The sequence below is a fragment of the Ursus americanus genome, chromosome 8, assembly GCF_024610735.1.
Source record: "Ursus americanus isolate L20-20 chromosome 8, mUrsAme1.1.p, whole genome shotgun sequence".
NCBI lineage: Eukaryota > Metazoa > Chordata > Mammalia > Carnivora > Ursidae > Ursus > Ursus americanus.
In genome coordinates this window covers 31,162,464-31,179,469 of record NC_142134.1, presented here as the reverse complement: position 1 = coordinate 31,179,469, position 17,006 = coordinate 31,162,464, and the positions used below count along the sequence as shown (strand labels likewise).

General features: G+C 38.1%; 1 protein-coding gene and 1 long non-coding RNA gene across 3 annotated transcripts in view; one reads left to right on the top strand and one right to left on the bottom strand.

The window, feature by feature from the left end:
• The window catches only part of LOC148109557 (uncharacterized), a 296,308-nt gene that overhangs the window by 62,325 nt on the left and 216,977 nt on the right, over positions 1-17,006 (top strand). The gene's annotated exons all lie outside the window — the stretch shown is intronic.
• Positions 1-17,006, bottom strand: part of LOC148109559 (transmembrane protease serine 11C-like) — a 56,950-nt gene that overhangs the window by 22,976 nt on the left and 16,968 nt on the right. Inside the window, exons 3-5 of the mRNA XM_087864109.1 lie at positions 15,108-15,226; positions 10,176-10,243; positions 5,758-5,921 (exon numbers count right to left, since the gene is read on the bottom strand). Of these exons, the coding sequence (XP_087720235.1) occupies positions 5,758-5,921; positions 10,176-10,243; positions 15,108-15,226 (351 nt within the window). The remainder of the gene's footprint in view (positions 1-5,757; positions 5,922-10,175; positions 10,244-15,107; positions 15,227-17,006) is intronic.

The following is a 17,006-nucleotide window of genomic DNA, read 5'->3' as shown; positions in this document are numbered from 1 at the left end:
TAGGGCTGGTTTCGTGGTTACGAAATTGGCTAGTGACTGTCGATTCTGAAATGTCTTTATTTCTCCATCAATTCTGAATGACAGCCTTGCTGGATAAAGGATCCTTGGCTGCATGTTTTTCTCTGAAAGAGCTTTAAAAATGCTCCCCCAACCCTTTCTCTCATTCCAGGTCTGTGTAGACAGGTCTGATGTAATTCTGATGCCTTTGCCTTGGTACGTGAGAAATTTCTTTGCCCTGGCCGCTTTCAATACTGTATCCTTGGATCTCATATTTGCGAGTTGCACTATGACGTGACGTGGTGTAGGTCTGTCATGGTTGAGCTTGGGAGGGGTCCTCTCTGCCTCTTGGACACGAATTTTTGTTTCCCTTGCTAGATTAGGGAAGTTTTCAGCTACAATTTGTTCAAATATCTCTTCTAGACCTCTGTTTTTCTCCACCCCCTCGGGGATGCCGATGATTCTAACATTGGATCGTTTCGTTGAGTCAGTAATCTCCCGTAGCCAACATTCGTGGGCGTGGATTTTTTTAAGACCATCTTCTATTTTTAATTTTTCCTCTATTAACCCATCCTCCAATTCACTAACCCTTTCCTCCGCTTCCGTGACCCTGGCCGTCAGAGCCTCTAGTTTTGCCTGCATTTGGCTCATAGAATTTTTAATTTCTGTCAAATTCGCTCTCATTTCCGCCCTTAGGGATTCTATATTCTCAGTAACATTTTCCTTAATACTTTTTTCAAGTCTACTCATTATCTTGACCATTGTTACTCTGAATTCCATTTCTGATAATTTGGTTACATCCATATCCGTTACTTCTGTGGCAGAGGCCCCTGACTCACTGTCTTTTCTTTGCTGGGGGGGGCTTCTCCTTCTTGTCATTCTGATGAAGAGAGGTTGCGGGGTTTCCAGAGCCCAAAATTATTGACTGGGTCCCAGGCCGTGCCCCTTGTTTTATAGGGATCTTAGAGATGTGGGCTTCTTCTTTAAAGATTTTATTTATTTACTTATCTGAGAGAGGGAGACAGACAGCAAGAACGAAACAGAAGCAGGGGAGTGAGAGAGGAAGAAGCAGGCTCCCAGCGGAGGAGCCCGATGAGGGACTCCTTTCCGGAACGCCGGGATCACTCCCTAAGCTGAAGGCAGGCGCTCAATGACTGCGCCACCCAGGCGCCTGGGTTGTGGGCTTCTTGATTTTTCAGCCTGCCTTCTGTGTTCTGGGGGAGGGGCCTGCCGCGCCGATACTCAGGCAACCCTGTTTGGGTAGAGTCTCCGTGTCCCCTGCGAGGGAGGATGGGGATGGGCACTCTCTGAGCCGGTATTTCCAGGCTTTTGTTCTCTGGCGGCTTTCCCTGGCGGCCGGCTATGCCTCTTCTGAGGGTCAGAGCAGCAGAGGCTGCATTGTCGCAGAACAGAGGGATTGCGGCCCGTTCTCCACTGATGTTCTGGCCACTTTAACTCTGTTACTGTTGGTGCTGCTCAACCCTGCGGCGTCCCGGGATGTGCGCACCAACTCGGCGACCCTGCCCTCACTTCCAGGGCCGGCGCGTCTCTGTCCTTTGTGTTTCTAATGCCGCCAGCCACCGGCCGCCCCGTCTCTGTCCTTTGTGTTTCTAATGCCGCCAGCCACCGGCCGCCCCGCGCGCTCCCGGGTCTCCCGGTCTCAGTCTATGCCCGGTGAGCACACCTCGATTCCGGAGTTTCGTGAGAAGCCTGGTGGCGCGCGCACCCGGTTCAGGGTCTCAGTCTGCTGTTTCGCGGGTGCCGACCGCGAGTCCGCCCGCTCCCCCGTGCAGGTGGCCCGCCAGCCGCCAGCCGCCCCGCGCGCGCTCCGGGAGTTCCCGGTCTCAGTCTGGATCCCGTGAGCACACCGGGATTCCGGTGTTCCGGGAGATGCCTGGTGGCGCGCGCGTTCACGGCTCACCGGTCTCAGTCCGCTCTCTCGCGGGTACCCTCTGTGTGTCTTCCCGCTCCCCCGTGCAGGTGGCTGCCGCTTCCCGGCGCCCAAACACGGCGGCTCCCTCCCCCTTCCGTTTATCTTCCGATATCTGTGCACGGTTTACAGCTCCCCTCTTCGTACCTCAATACTCAGCGCTGGAGATGTTCATTTGTAGAGATCCAGATGCATCATCCTGCGTCTCAGGCTGATTCCGTGGTTATTTAGGCTGGTCTGGTACCTATCCAGCTCGACTCAGGGGACCGGCTGAAAAAGGGGTCCCCTACTCCTCCGCCATCTTAACTCCCATCTTGCCCACTATTTATTTTATGACTTAGAGTGAATTTTCCTTCACTGACTCTTCTTTACCTATGAATGAGGCAACCAGACCAGAGATCTCTAAGGTCTTTTTCAACCTGAAGGCCTTCCAAATGTCCACTGTGCAATAAATAGTGTACTTTCATGAATTTAATTTGGACAAGGAATCAGTAACCCATTTTTACCATTCTTGATTTTGTCACCGATCTGGAATAAACAACTTAATATGCATGACAGTTATAGAGAATATAGAGAAAATTCTAAGTGGAAATCCTGTGAGATTTTGCCTTTTAGTCATGATGATACATGGCAAATTACTAAAAAAATCATCAACCAATACCTTTTTTAGATAATCATTCCTATATCATTTGGTATGTGCATAGGAAAAGAAAATGAATTTAATATTAGCATAAACAAAAAATGGTAAGGTAGAATTTTATCCAGATTTCCTGGGCCAAAGTCAGTAGTCAGTATTTATTCGGTAAATGAATAAATAAAGACAATAGTAATTTAGTATTATAACTAAGAATTATATAAAGCAGTTTTCCTGGGGGGGGTATAATTATTAAGTGCTGAAATACTAATGGACGCTTGAGTTGATTAACTTTTTATTTCTACAAAAGCAATAATTTTTATCCCTTGGTTCAACCGCCACTGATTTACTTCATCTTTGGGGCTTGTAAAATCTCTTTACATGGGCTATTGCCCTGCTTTGGATCTATGTATCAAAGGCACATAGGAATGTTCCCTAAGATTCAGTTGCTGTGCAGTGAATATCCAAGAAAACAGTTACCAGAAGAATAACCATGATCTCTGGGAAAATACTCTTGCAACGTGTATACATAGAAGAAAATCTCTCTTGGTTACTATTTTTTGAGTACTCGCTCTAAGTCAAGCATTGCACTAAGGGCTTTAGATGTGTGTTCATTTTTTTTTTTCAGGAAAAAAACTACTATGAAGTATATGAATCATGATCTCCTTTATAAAGATGAAGAAGCTCAGGCTTTGTCAAATAAAGTGATTTATCTTTGGTGGGTGTTTAGGGGTGGGGACAATCGAGTTGCCCCTACTACACTAGTGCTTTGAGGGGAGTGGTCATTCTCCCTTAGGAACCTCGAGTTTCTGACCCCTCATCCATAGTGAAGCCTGAGTTTGGGGGGAAGGTATGGGCAGGCCTATTAATAAAAAGAATAACATATACATATATATAAAGTTGACGTGCAACTATATAATCCATAGGACATATATTTTGAGTGTTTTTTTTCCTCCTGATAAAAACCAATTAATGATACTGACTTTACAACAGTCCTGTTTTTTTAAAGTGCATGAAGTCCTTGAAATACAACAGCCATATGCAATATTTTTTATTATCGTCATTTCCATAATGAGATGTTTAGACCGAGGTGCAGAAATGTTAAGTAATATTTCCAAAGTCACACAGCTGATATGTAGAGGACCTAGGATTAAAATCTCAGCTGGTCCCACGATTTTAACCACTATTCTATGTCTTCTTTTTCTAGGCATATCATATAGGAACACTAGTTCTGTATTCAGCCAGTTGTTGTAACTAGTAGCACTGGCCAGTGATGTCTAAGCCACAGCCGTAGGAAGTAGTAACTTTGTCCTCTTTGTTAAGCAGCTTGTATAAAAATGAAATCCAACAATGCTGACACATTTAGGAGCAGGCTCCAAGCAACTGAACTAACCAGGGAGCATAAGGTCGGGCTGTCAAGAAGATAGCAGCAACCTTGTGACTGCAGCCTTGACTATCTAAATAAGCTTTTCATAAATCCCTAAACCAAAGACCCATTTACATGGTGACCAATGAAGACGCATAATCGCTTTCAGTAAGAGCTGTCTTGAATGTGAGCTTTGTGTTAATTTCATTGCGGTTTTGCAGAACTGGCCCAGTTGGCTGCTGGGTTTGGTACCGCACCTACAAACACCCAGTTTCACAAGGCATCTAACTTCAGATGAGGGATGAAGTAGGAGGGAGAGGGGGTTTCTAAGCAACAAGTAGAGGCTAAGACAATACCAAAGCACCATCAGTGCTTAAGTGTATTAGGCTTAACAATCACTGTTCTTCATAAAGTTGTAGGCTGGCATCATATTAAATAGAATTACTGAAAAAAATAGTATATCTGGAAAAGACCCTCAAAAAGTCAGTTTTCCTGAGATCCTACATAATGTTCTTAAATGTCGGAGGAATACTGGAAATGTAATGCTGTTTCTTTACATTTAAGTTCATGTTTTTAGCAGATGGGTTTTCAAAAATATATCTTTGGTGGCAAATTCTCTATGAATTGCAGACCTGCTTTATTTCTCTGTGTTCTTTCGAGGTCACCACACGTAGGATAAGCTGTATGAGAAGGAAGGTTCTAGGAGAAATCATCTAATAACCTGAGGAGAGTCACATTTCAACAACATGATGGTTTCTTATCCAGGAGAAGCATGTTTGGGTTTTGCTTTTTGATCCTTTTGATGTTCTATGCAAATGAACCCTTGGCCTCGATTTATTTTTTTCCACACACATTTCATCCTTTTAGTCCTTCCTGTAGGGGCAAGGATACTTTTCTGCCCTTGGTCAGATTTGTGGTAGCAGAGAATTGATAGCTGAGCTTAGCTGTGCCAAGCATTGACTGTACTTTTATCAAGACCAGAGAGACACTCATTATCCTGGGAATGAAGGGACATTTGTCCCTACCTTTTAGAAGCTGTCTTTCACAATACTGTTAGGAGACCAAGAATAAGAATTAGATTGTATAATTGTACACCTGAAATTAATGTAACACTGTATGTTAACTACAGTGGAATTAAAAAAAAATTAAAAAAAAAAGAATTAGATTGTACATAAGACTGAGAGAAACAATGTCCATTAAAGGCGTATCAGGAAGTTTACTTGATGCTAAAGAGATTTAAACTCATTTCTGGAATGTAGGAGTCTATATTCTCGAAATATCCAAAAGAACTGAGGGAGAAATCACAACCCACAGAACAAACCATTAAGAGTTTATGGCTGCCTTATGGGGCGCCTGGGTGGCTCAGCCAGTTATGCATCTGCCTTTGGCTCAGGTCATGATCCTGGGCTCCTGAAGTTGGGCTCCCGGCTCACTGGGGAGTCTGCTTCTCCCTCTGCCTCTCTAACACCCCCCCCCCAACTTGTGCACGTGCTCTCTCTCTCCTCATTTTCTCTCTCAAATAAATAAATAAAATCTTTAAAAAACAAAAGAGTTTATGGCTGCCTTGTTTTGCAAAGAAATGTTATTTGGGGCCCTGACTACTTTTTAAAAAAACTCTATCATCAAGTTAGGTTTAATTCCAGGAATACAAGAATGATATTATATCAAGAAATTGATTAACATGGACCCTGATTACTTTTAACAGTGGTTAAACGCAATAATCATTGTATATAAAATTATATTTAGGGAAGGAAGTGTTTTCATTTTTTCAAAAAACACATTAAAATTAAAAGATGAAAATCGCTTTATATCATATATAAAAAGGCTTACCTGAAAATTTAAATGAAGAAGAATCTATACATAAAGACCCAGTTTTGCCCTTTAGCTTCTGATATAAAGTGGTTTCAATCCTATCCCGAAATTTTGCCGCAGTATTTTTAAAACAGGATTTAAACTTCAACACAGTATGTATTATCACTTTCCCTTGGGCTCGGCTGCAGAACAGAAACAGACAAATAAATCATGCTTTTATTACTGGAGCCTTGATCATTCTTGGTGGAGTCATTTTACAATTTTATTAAGCAGAGCTCCTGGCAGCCATTCCACCCTCAAGGGAGTGGAAATGGTACTTTATGGACACGGTGAACAGTAAAGAGAGCGTGATTGAGACTCAGGGGAACTGTGTTTGTATCCATCTGCCAACTCCTTGATTACAGCAAGCCGTTGGCATTCTCTGTACTTAAGCAAATTTCCTCATCTCTGTAAGGGGGATAATATTATTTACTGGGTTATTGTACACATCATATAAGTTAATGTATCTGGAGGTATTTTGTAAATCTCAGTGCTGTGCAAAAAATTATTAATATTTCATTAATAAATTTATTATGATAAATTTATAATATAATAAAATATATAATAAATTTACAATAAAATTTTTTATTACTAGTAATACAAATATCTATGCATAATAAATCCACAATAGGCTTTCAGAACATAGGGCCAATAACAAATAACAAAATGAAACATGACAGGTGAGATGAAAGAATCATTTATTATCTTGGGTTTTTGTTTTTTGTTTTTTGTTTTTGTTTTGGTGGAGGCACCATTTGCAAGAGTGGGTCAGTTCTCTCTCATCTGTTGGCAATCATTGACAGAGCAAATATCTTAGACTTCTGACTTGAATATGCAAGTGTATAAGCCAGAAATGTTAAAAGGGAGTAGCTATTATTGACTCAAGGGTATGTCTATTCTGCTATATAGTAGGTTTCTGTGCCTCCTCCCCTCTTCCCAGGCATTTCTCTGCATTTATGCATTTGAAAATCCACACAACCTCAGAGAATGTGACTCAAGAGAGATCTTGAAAACATCCACTTGCAAACCTTCATAGTACCCATGAATAAAAACAGAAACCATGGCTAAGATCCAAGATTTTCTAATTGTAAAGCTTTATTTCAATAATATTTTTCCAGGATAATTCTAAATAACGGATTAGCTAAGTTCCATACCACCCTTTATTACTTTATTTTAGGATATACGTACACCAGATGCTCTTCCTTTGAGCACTATACATGTATTCTTTTTATTTCCTCTGTACGATAGTAAGCATTTAGTAGTTACACATCAATTTATTAAGTATTCTCACCTCTTCTGCTTTTGTGCAGGTGCAATGCTAATTTTTCTTGTGTGATTTGTAAAGACAAACCCTTTACTTCTCATGGAATAGACAAGGACATATTATATTGCTCTGTTTATTTTAAAGATTTTGTTAAACCATGCATGTCACTCTGAATTTTTCTCCTGGGTTGAATAATGATCTAAAACTAAACTAAATACAGATGTATGGATTCTTAATGTGACATCATCAGAGTCATGATACTCTTTTTTACTGAAAACATGACCTAAAAGTTATTTTAATGTTACCTTCTCTTGACTCATAAAATTATCTTTAGTCTTTATATGACAAATGCCTGTAATTCTTTGCCACAGGCAGTTTTCCTTTCATTCCTGAAGTTTCAGTTTATTTATTCATTCATTCATTCATTCATTCATTCATTCACTTAACAAATGTATATTAATCCAGGCAATATATGAGACAAAGTTCTAGGTACCAGAGCTACATTAGCTATCAGCATATAATACCACAAGGTGCCTGCTTTCATGCTAGCAGGAGAAATAAGAAAATGAAGAAATTAAAATAATCTTCAAGGTGTGTTCTATGATGAAGACAGCAATGACTTGAAGGTTAGAGGTGGGAACATTATAGACAGCTGCAGGGAAGGCCTCTTTGAAGTGAGGTCCTAATGACAAGAAGGAGTGAGTCATGAGAAGAACTGGGGGAGGAATGTCCCAGAAAGAAGGAACATCAAGTACAAAGGCCTTGACCAAGACATACTTAAAACTCCCCTCAATTTTATTAAATGTTTTCTTCCTGACTCTAGATCCCATATCCCTTTCCTTATAGAGCATTTACTTTAGAAAAGTTGTAAATTCTTTCTCTGCCTCTTTTTAAATTATTATTATTTTTAAAGGATTTTATTTATTGTCAAAGAGAGTGATAGAGAGCACAGCAGAGGGAAAAGCAGGTTCCCTGCTGAGCCCGAGGTGGGAGTTGATCCCAGGACTCTGAGATCATGACCTGAGCTGAAGGCAGACACTTAACTGACTGAGCCACTCCCAGGCATCCTGGCTGCCTCTTTGAACTGTATGCAAATCTTTTAAAAGTTCTTGCACTTTAACAACCCCAGAAATGTCTTTCTCAAGGACCTGAAAGCCATCTCTTTGAAATGTAACCCTCACAGGAGATAGAGCCTCTATCTTACAGATTCTGTGAGACAGGTGGAGGCCTAACTTTGGTAGGCTCTTTACTTACTATAGGTTGTAAAACTACCTCCTGTCATGAAGATATGACAAGTTTACTTTTTCTTGGGCTAAGCCAATTAGCAAACACAGAACACCTAAGATATCCCTGTCACCCCAGCCTTTAAAACCTCTATGGTCAGGGGTGCCTGGGTGGCTCATCGGTTTAGTGTCTGACTCTTGATTCTGGCTCAGGTCACCATCTCAGGGTCCTGGGATTGACCCTCGCCATGGGGCTCTGCACTCAGCACAGAGTCTGCTTGTCCCTCTCCCTTTGGTTCTCCCTCGGCTCCTCCCCCTGCTCATGCTTTTTCTCTCTGAGAGCACAGAGGGAGAGGGAGAAGCAGGTTCCCTGCTGAGCAGAGAGCTCGATGTGGGGCTCTATCCCAGGACCCTGGGATCATGACCTAAGCCGAAGGCAGATGCTTAACTGACTGAGCCACCCAGCTGCCCCAATAAATAAAATCTTAAAAAAATAAAAAATAAAAACCTTACGGTCGGAGAGAGGCAAGACCAGATCAGGTAAGTGCATATGGACTCTACAAGGAGTTTGGCATTTTTAAGAGACTGCCAGAGGATATTAAGTAGGGGGATACTGTGCTCTTCTGATTCACTTTGATTGCTGTGTGGAGAACAGTCATGGAGCAAGAGTGAAAGCTGAAGGTGATGCAGTAATCTAAATATGACTGGTTGGGTTAAAACTACAGCTTTATTATTTATTAAATGTGTGACCTTGGCAAGTCACTTAAGCTACCTTTGTTTCAGTATCCTCATCTGTAAAATAAGAAACTAATATGGACATACCATACAGGATGGTTATCAGATTGAGTTAAGATAGAGGAAGTTTTGAGGGGCTACTGGTTAAGAGCATGGATTATTTAAAAATAAACCAGGAAAATCAAACTGCAAAAGTTCTAGTTTTAGGGAGAGATAGATTGCAAAGCATATTAACTTTTCTATTTGTGCTTGTGGTTACTATTTTTTCATATCCATTGCAGGTTATCTGTTCCTCACCAGTGTTTGTATAAACATCTTTGCTGCTAGACAATAGCTATAGAATGGGATTTCTAAAGGGACCAGGAAGGTAAACGAAAAGAGTGAAGCTGAAGGTGCAAGTGTATATGCACACATAATGTGAGCGTTGCGAACTGCCACTGCAGAGCCTCAGTTTGGCTGCACTGTTACCACCTGGGGATGTGGGCCCTGTATTGTCAGATCTTTTTATTTTTCAACATATTAAGAATTATGTCTTTTATATGGTATTTCCTTTTACATTTATTTTTTATTTTCTAATTTTTAAAAAGATTTTATCTATTTATTTGAGAGAGAGAGCAGAGCGAAAGAGAGCATGAGCAGGGGAAGGAGGGGCAGAGGGAGAGGGAGAAGCAGACTCCCTGCTGAGCAGGGAGCCAGATGTGTGCTTGATCCCAGGACTCTGGGATCATGACCTGAGCTGAAGGCAGATGCTTAACTGAATGAGCCACCGAGGCGCCCCCCAATTGTACATTTAATCCACAACTCTAAACTAGATTTGGCTATCTATTAGTTTGTCCACTGGGTCAGATATTCTGTGCTCTCTTATCTTATCCATTCTTTTCTTATACTGAAATCATCTCCTGACTTTAGATTTGCTTTTTAACCTTGTGCCTTCAAATGAAAAACAAACCCATGCAACCTTCACCCGAAACTCATAATCAGTCAGAATTCTTGGTTCTGGTTAAATAATTTTCCAAAAGATCTTGAATACCTTTTTTCACATTTGAAAATGTTAGTGGTTTTCAAGCCTCAAGCTAAGATTTATTGCCACCTTTCAATTTATACCAAATGAAGATGAGGCATGAAGGTGAAGGACAGAATTTTCTGCTCTGTGCTTCTTGGGCTATTTTACATACCTTACTTGGACAACATGAGATTTGACATACTGTCTTCTCAGTTTGGATCCATGAAATGTTTCATTTATCTGTTAAAAAGTAAAATGAGTAGTAACTTAAGTTTTATTTTTAAAAAACTTTTAATTTTTCATTGTGGAGAACTCCAAACTTACACAATAGCAAATGAAAGAGTATAATGAACCCCATGTACCCATCATTCAGCTTCACCAGTTATCATTAAATAGCTAAACTGGTTTTATTTTACTACTACTTGCATTCCAGGAGTTAAATAAATCCTTAATATCATTGAATACATAGAGGTTTGAGAAGAGAAAAGGAAAGAGAGGGGAAAAAATAATAAACTGAGAGAAAATGGCTCTGAATTAAAGATCCTCATTCACATATCCCAACTGAGAAAAATATAGGACTAAGGACTCTAGTAAAGCAAGATAAAAATCAGAAATGAGATCTCAATAGAAGAAAAGATGAAGAGAGGCAATAGTGGTGAACAATAAAATCTGAGGGTGTGTGTTCAATGCAATTAATGTATAATTTCTTTCTCTCTTTATTATTATTATTTTATGTTAGTCACCATACAGTACTTCATTCATTTTTGATGTAGTCTTCCATGATTCAATGTTTGCAAATAACACCCAGTGCTCATTGCAATACTTGTCCTCCTTAATATCCGTACTGGGCTAACCCATCCACCCCCCGCCCCCGAAACCCTCAGTTTGTTTCCCGGAGTCCAAAGTCTCTCATGGTTCATCTCCCCATCTGATTTACCCCCCTTCAATTTTCGCTTCCTTCTCCTAATATCCTCCATGCTATTCCTTATGTTCCACATATGAGTGAAACCATATGATAATTGTCTTTCTCTGCTTGACTTATTTCACTGTGTAATTTCAATGCTTGCAATGGAAGAAACAAGAAATGTATTTTAAGAAACATCCCAGTAATAGTTTAGAGCGTCAGATACTATCTCAATGAAACCTAATCACTAGATGTAGGGGGAGGGGAAATAGAAGTGTAAAAAGCCTTTTCAAGAGTAAAGAATGGGAAGCGAGGAGAGGACAAAAGTGAAAGTAGTTGAAAGCCTCTTCCAAGGTTGGGACTTAGGTAAGAGAAATAACATTTGATGGGGCTAATAATTTCTGTAATACTAGTGGAAAAATATATGCATCCAAATTTGAGTTCCAGGAAAAATAAGTTAACTATTAACTAAGTATATCGAAATTTCCAAGAAGAAAAAAATACAATGAAAAACAATTTAAACCAGTCACAATTGAGGAAAAGAAAGTAAAAAAGTACAATAGAGAATTTACTTAAAGGAAACTGGAAAATTAAAATCAAGTATACTACTTGTTACAATTGATGGGAATAGGTAAAATTTTGTCATTAAAGAATCTATCAGGTTGCTTTCAAAATCAAAACCTTGTTATCTATTATTTAAAAGGTTCATACTTGTAAATAAAGGGATAAAAGACTGTTGGAGGTGAAGCTGTGGGAAGGAAATACTATCCAATTGATGTGGAACCCAATAATGGAATCCAAAAATATATCCTAGAATATATGGACATTTAGGAGATAACAAGGATGGCATTTTAATCATTGGGATAGGCTGGATTATTTAATAAGTAGTATCAGCTAAACTGGCTATCTATACCAGAAAGAAAATAAATCTGGACTCCCACCTTAAACTAAAACTACTTCCATATGGATGAAGACTTAAAAAGGGGCAGTAAAAACTTCCTAGGAAACCGAATACACTTTTTTGGACTGCGTAAATCATTTGAATCAAGACAGAAAATTTAGAAAATCAAAAATACTGATTCGAAGGGGCACGTGCACCCTGATGTTTAAAGCAGTATTATCAACAATAGCCAAATTGTGGAAATAGCGCAAGTGTACATCAACTGATGAATGGATAGAGAAGATGTGGTGTGTGTATGTGTATATATGTATATATATATATATATATATATATATATATATATATATATATATATATATACACAATGCAATATCACTTAGCCATCGAAAAGAATGAAATCTTGCTATTTACAAATGTAGATGGAGCTAGAGTGCTTTATGCTAAGTGAAATAAGTCAGCCAGAGAAAGACAAATACCATATGATGATTAGATAATGAAATTCTGGAAATTGACTTTAAGATATAATGACTAGGTGAGTGGAGAATGGGAATATAATGAACGGAAACTGAGGAGACTAGCCTGAGGACCACAAATGATGACTGCTAAACTCTTTTTAAAATAGGCTTCGGTATGAACTCAGACACCTGATACGGCACTGTCTCCAATCAAAATATAACTGAACTTGCAATGCTTTTAATTTTTGTTTTTTTTTTATCCAAAGACTAGCTATTCATAGTTTGTTCTAATGTGCTTAATTCTTCATCCTTTTTGTGATTATCTTCATCTTCCCAAACCTCACAATAGCTCAAAAGATCAACACATACCTTAGATAATACCAAAGCCTGCCATCCTTAAACTGAATAGTAAATTTAACCTTAGGGTGTTCCAAGAAGCTATAAGGTGAAGTTGTGGAAATTGTTTCAGTAACACTCATGTTATTCCTATTTTCAAGAAGTTCAGTCTCTATAGGAAAAAGGCTGTCAGATATTTGACCAGAAATCAAATGGGAAATTTCAGAAACACATTTAGGATTATTGGGCAGGGCCTTGAGCAAGAATTTCAGAACTAGTTATTTGTTAGTTATCTTTATATCATTTGAAATATGAGTAACAGCTCTGTAATGTTGGTTACATTTTTTGATAAACTTTGCATCTTAAATTCTCCATGGCTGAAAACTTAATGTACAATGATTTCCATTTAATACATCAGATATTATTTTGTTTTAAAAATAGCCTAGATTAGGGGCGCCTGGGTGGCTCAGTCGGTTAAGTGTCTGCCTTCTGCTCAGGTCATGATCCCAGCGTCCTGGGATTGAGCCCCACATTGGGCTCTCTGCTCAGCAGGGAGCCTGCTTCTCCCTCTCCCTCTGCCTGGTGCTCTGCCTACTTGTACTCTCTCTGTCAAATAAAAAAATAAAATCTTAAAAAAAATAGCTTAGATTAGAGAGTATAGTAATATGGAATTTAGGACCACTGCTGGTGCTTTAGTTTTCTGATACGTTTTGAGGGGCATAAGACTGAATGAACACTAACGCAATTTTTACTCAAGCTAAAATATTGTTAACCTATATTAGATGGAACAGGAGTCCTGAATGTTATCCTTTGTTTTATTACCTTTTAAAAATTACATATTTCTAATCCTGATGAATTCTACAGATAACCTGCCATTTGAAAGACTGCCCCAAAGAGAGAATATGCATAAAGGTGCATATGCCTCTACCAGGTTCAGATTAACTTGGCGGAAAATTTATTTGACAGATGCCCTAGTTATGTAGTAACCAAAGATGCCACTACGGTAAATGGTTTGATGTATGGGCTTGACCAGCCTGTTTTGTATGGGTAATTTTGGTACCCTACACGTATTAGATATCATTTTGGTCATCTATAATCCAGTGTATTATATGTGAAAACCACATAGAGTTTGTTTAAACATTTTTGAATATTTGACTCGCCATGTGAAATCGATGTAATCTGAAACATGCTCAAGATTTTATATTTGCATGCTCTTTAATTACAGGCCAAAAATCATAAAGAAAATGGAAGATACTTTCAGTGTGACCCTGAGTAAGTTAACCTTTAATGCCTCAGTTTCCTCCTATGGAAAATGGGAATTTTGTGAGGATTAAAGGAAGTAGTACATAAAGTACTTAGGCCAGTACTGGCCATTAATAAAGCTAATTATTATTGTTAAGGTACCACCTCACTCGAATTTTTAGAATTTCCAACCACTGTAATTGGGCATCCTGCTGGGGAGCTACAAAAAATAAGAAATGACATAGAGATTTCTTCTTAAGATGCCCACTAGAAAACCATGTATCTAAAACATACAAATATTCCCTATGAAGGCCTAGCTCTGTAGTTAAAAAACTGCCATTCATAGGAAAGCAGCATCTCTTTTATCCACTTTCTTTCTTCTTTTTAGAGTTGATCATCAACATATAATGTATTATTGGTTTCAGAGGTACAGGCTTGTGATTCATCAGTCTTACATAATACCAAGTGCTCATTACATCACATGCCCTTCTTAATATCCATCACCCAGTTACCCCATCCCCCCACCTGCCTCCCCTCCAGCAACCTTCAGTTTGTTTCCTATGATTAAGAGTCTCTTATGGTTTTTCTCTGTCTCTGGTTTCATCTTGTTTTATTTTTTCCTCTCTTCCCCTATGATCCTCTGTTTAGTTTCTTAAATTCCACATATCAGTGAGATCATATGATAGTCTTTCTGTGAATTACTTGGGCTAATTAGAGTGTATCTGTGATAAAGGAAGCTTATGTTCAAAGGGCAGTCAAGACTTTTCATTAGGTTTTTAGTCTGCTAAAGGTTATTAAAGCACACTCTTAAGTAGACATTTAAAAACTTTTACTCCACACTGAGGAGATACAAGATCTTTATTCTGGGCTATATGTTCTCTTCTACATTGGACATTCTTCTTCCTCAAAGGACTCATTAGTTCAGGAACAGAAACAGCATGACTTTTTGGTCAGGTATCTTGGAGCAGGATATATTTTATACATTTAATTTATTAATACATTAGAAATATTCATGGGCTGTCTTTCATGTGTCAGGTATTTCTTTGGTGTTCTCTAAGTACGTCCCTCTTACATTTTTTTTCCTGTACACGTTTTCTAACTGACTTTCTGAAAGGGCTGATTATCTTAATCTAGAACTAAGATAGTGGTAAAAAAATAGTGTGAAATTATCAATCATTTCCAACTTGAAAGGTGATTGCTAGATTTCTGGCACAGCTAGGAGCATAACATTTAAAAGGGCAAGCACAGAAAGAAATTTCAACTTACCAAAGACACTATCTTTTTGTTTAGATCCATATATTCTTGTGAATATGGTTTTTCAAACTTGCTGTCATAGTCAATGTTATTGACTTTAAAGCTGATGTGATGGTAGAAAAATGTCTTCTCTGGAAAGGAGAGAAAAGAAAAATAGTTCTCACTTCATTCATTTTGTAATTATTTTCATTCTTAAGAGTATCATGTGAAATATATTCTGATAAAATTGCAGTGAAATATAAATTCTGATAAAAACTCAACATTTCAATCATCTTGATTCCTAGTGATTGTTAAAATAACTTTGACAGAGCAATGTTTATTAAGTTATAACCTCATCCAAAGGTGTAATCAGAATTTTTAAAGTAAAATTTTAATGTGCCAGCTTTCAAATTTGGGCCATCTGAAGACAGACATGTTACTATGAGAAATTATATTAAAGCATAGATAATTATCTTAGTTTTTGTGATCATCACAGATTACATTTAGGAAAATCAGTGGAATCCTAGGTTTTATCATTTATGAGGCACCTAGAAAGTGAAAATGAATAAAAGAGAAAGTAAAATGAATCATGACTTGTAAGTATTGCAAATTAAGTAAATAAAATTAAAAAATAAATCTTAAAGATGTAGAAAAGTAAAGCAAAGGGAAAAGTTGAGTGTTAAGCTGGACTGTACTATTTCAATACATCAAATATAGTAGAAATACTAAATGAATTTTTTCAGATCCTGTTGTACTTCTCCATTCCAGAGACTAGGAGGGCACAATGAGAGGAGAGAGAGAGGGAAGGTGGGAGAGAGAGAAAGAGAAAGAGAGAGAGAGCACACACTCAAACTCTTCCAAAAAATTGAAGAAGAGGGAATACTTCCAAATTCATTCTGTGAAGCCAACATTATTCTGATACCAAAGCCAGGTAAGGACACTACATGAAAAGAAGACTACAGGCCAATATCACTGATGAATATAGGTGCAAAAATCCTCAACAAAATACTAGCAAACTGAATTTAACAGCACATCGAAAAGATAATACACCATGACCAAGTGGGATGCTAGGATAGTTCAATATACACAAATAAGGAAGTGTGATACACCACATGAATAGAAAAAGAAAATCATATGCTCTGATAGATGCAAAAAAAAATTGACAAAATACAAAATTCTTTCATGTCATAAAAATATTCAACACACAGGGTCTAGAAGAAACATAACTCAACATAATAAAAGCCATATATGACAAATCATAGCCAACATCATACCTAATGTTGAAAGATTAAAAGCTTTTCTTCTAAGGTCAGGAATAAGACAAGGATGCCTGCTCTCATCACTCCTATTCAACATAGTACTAGAAGTCACAGCCGGAGCAATCAGGCAAAAGAAAGAAATAAAAGGCATCCAGATTGGAAAGGAAGAAGTAAAATTGTTATTATTTGCAGATGATGTGATCTTATATAGAGAAAATCCTATAGATCCCAGCAAAAAGCTGTTAGAACTAATCAAGTTCAGTAAAATTGAGAATACAAAATCAATACACAAAAAACAGTTGTTCTATACACTAAATGAAACATGTGAAATAATATATGTGTATGGTGATAATAATTTTGTGATATAAGTGTATCAAATCAATTCATTGTACATCTTCAGTTTACACAATGTTACATGCCAATTATGTCTTAATAAACCCGAAAAAAGAAAATTCCAAAGGAACATAGTATTTTTGTTGTTATATATTTTTATTCATAAATATTCCATGGCTTCTTATTTTTCTATTAGAATATTCAGGGTTGAGAATCTAGGACATTGAGGCAGTATTAGGTTATATTAACTTCTTGGAATACTAAATGAATTTCAAACACTACAGAGGAAAGCCTGTGTCTAACTGTTATTCTACGAGAGCACCAAACCCTTAATTAGAAC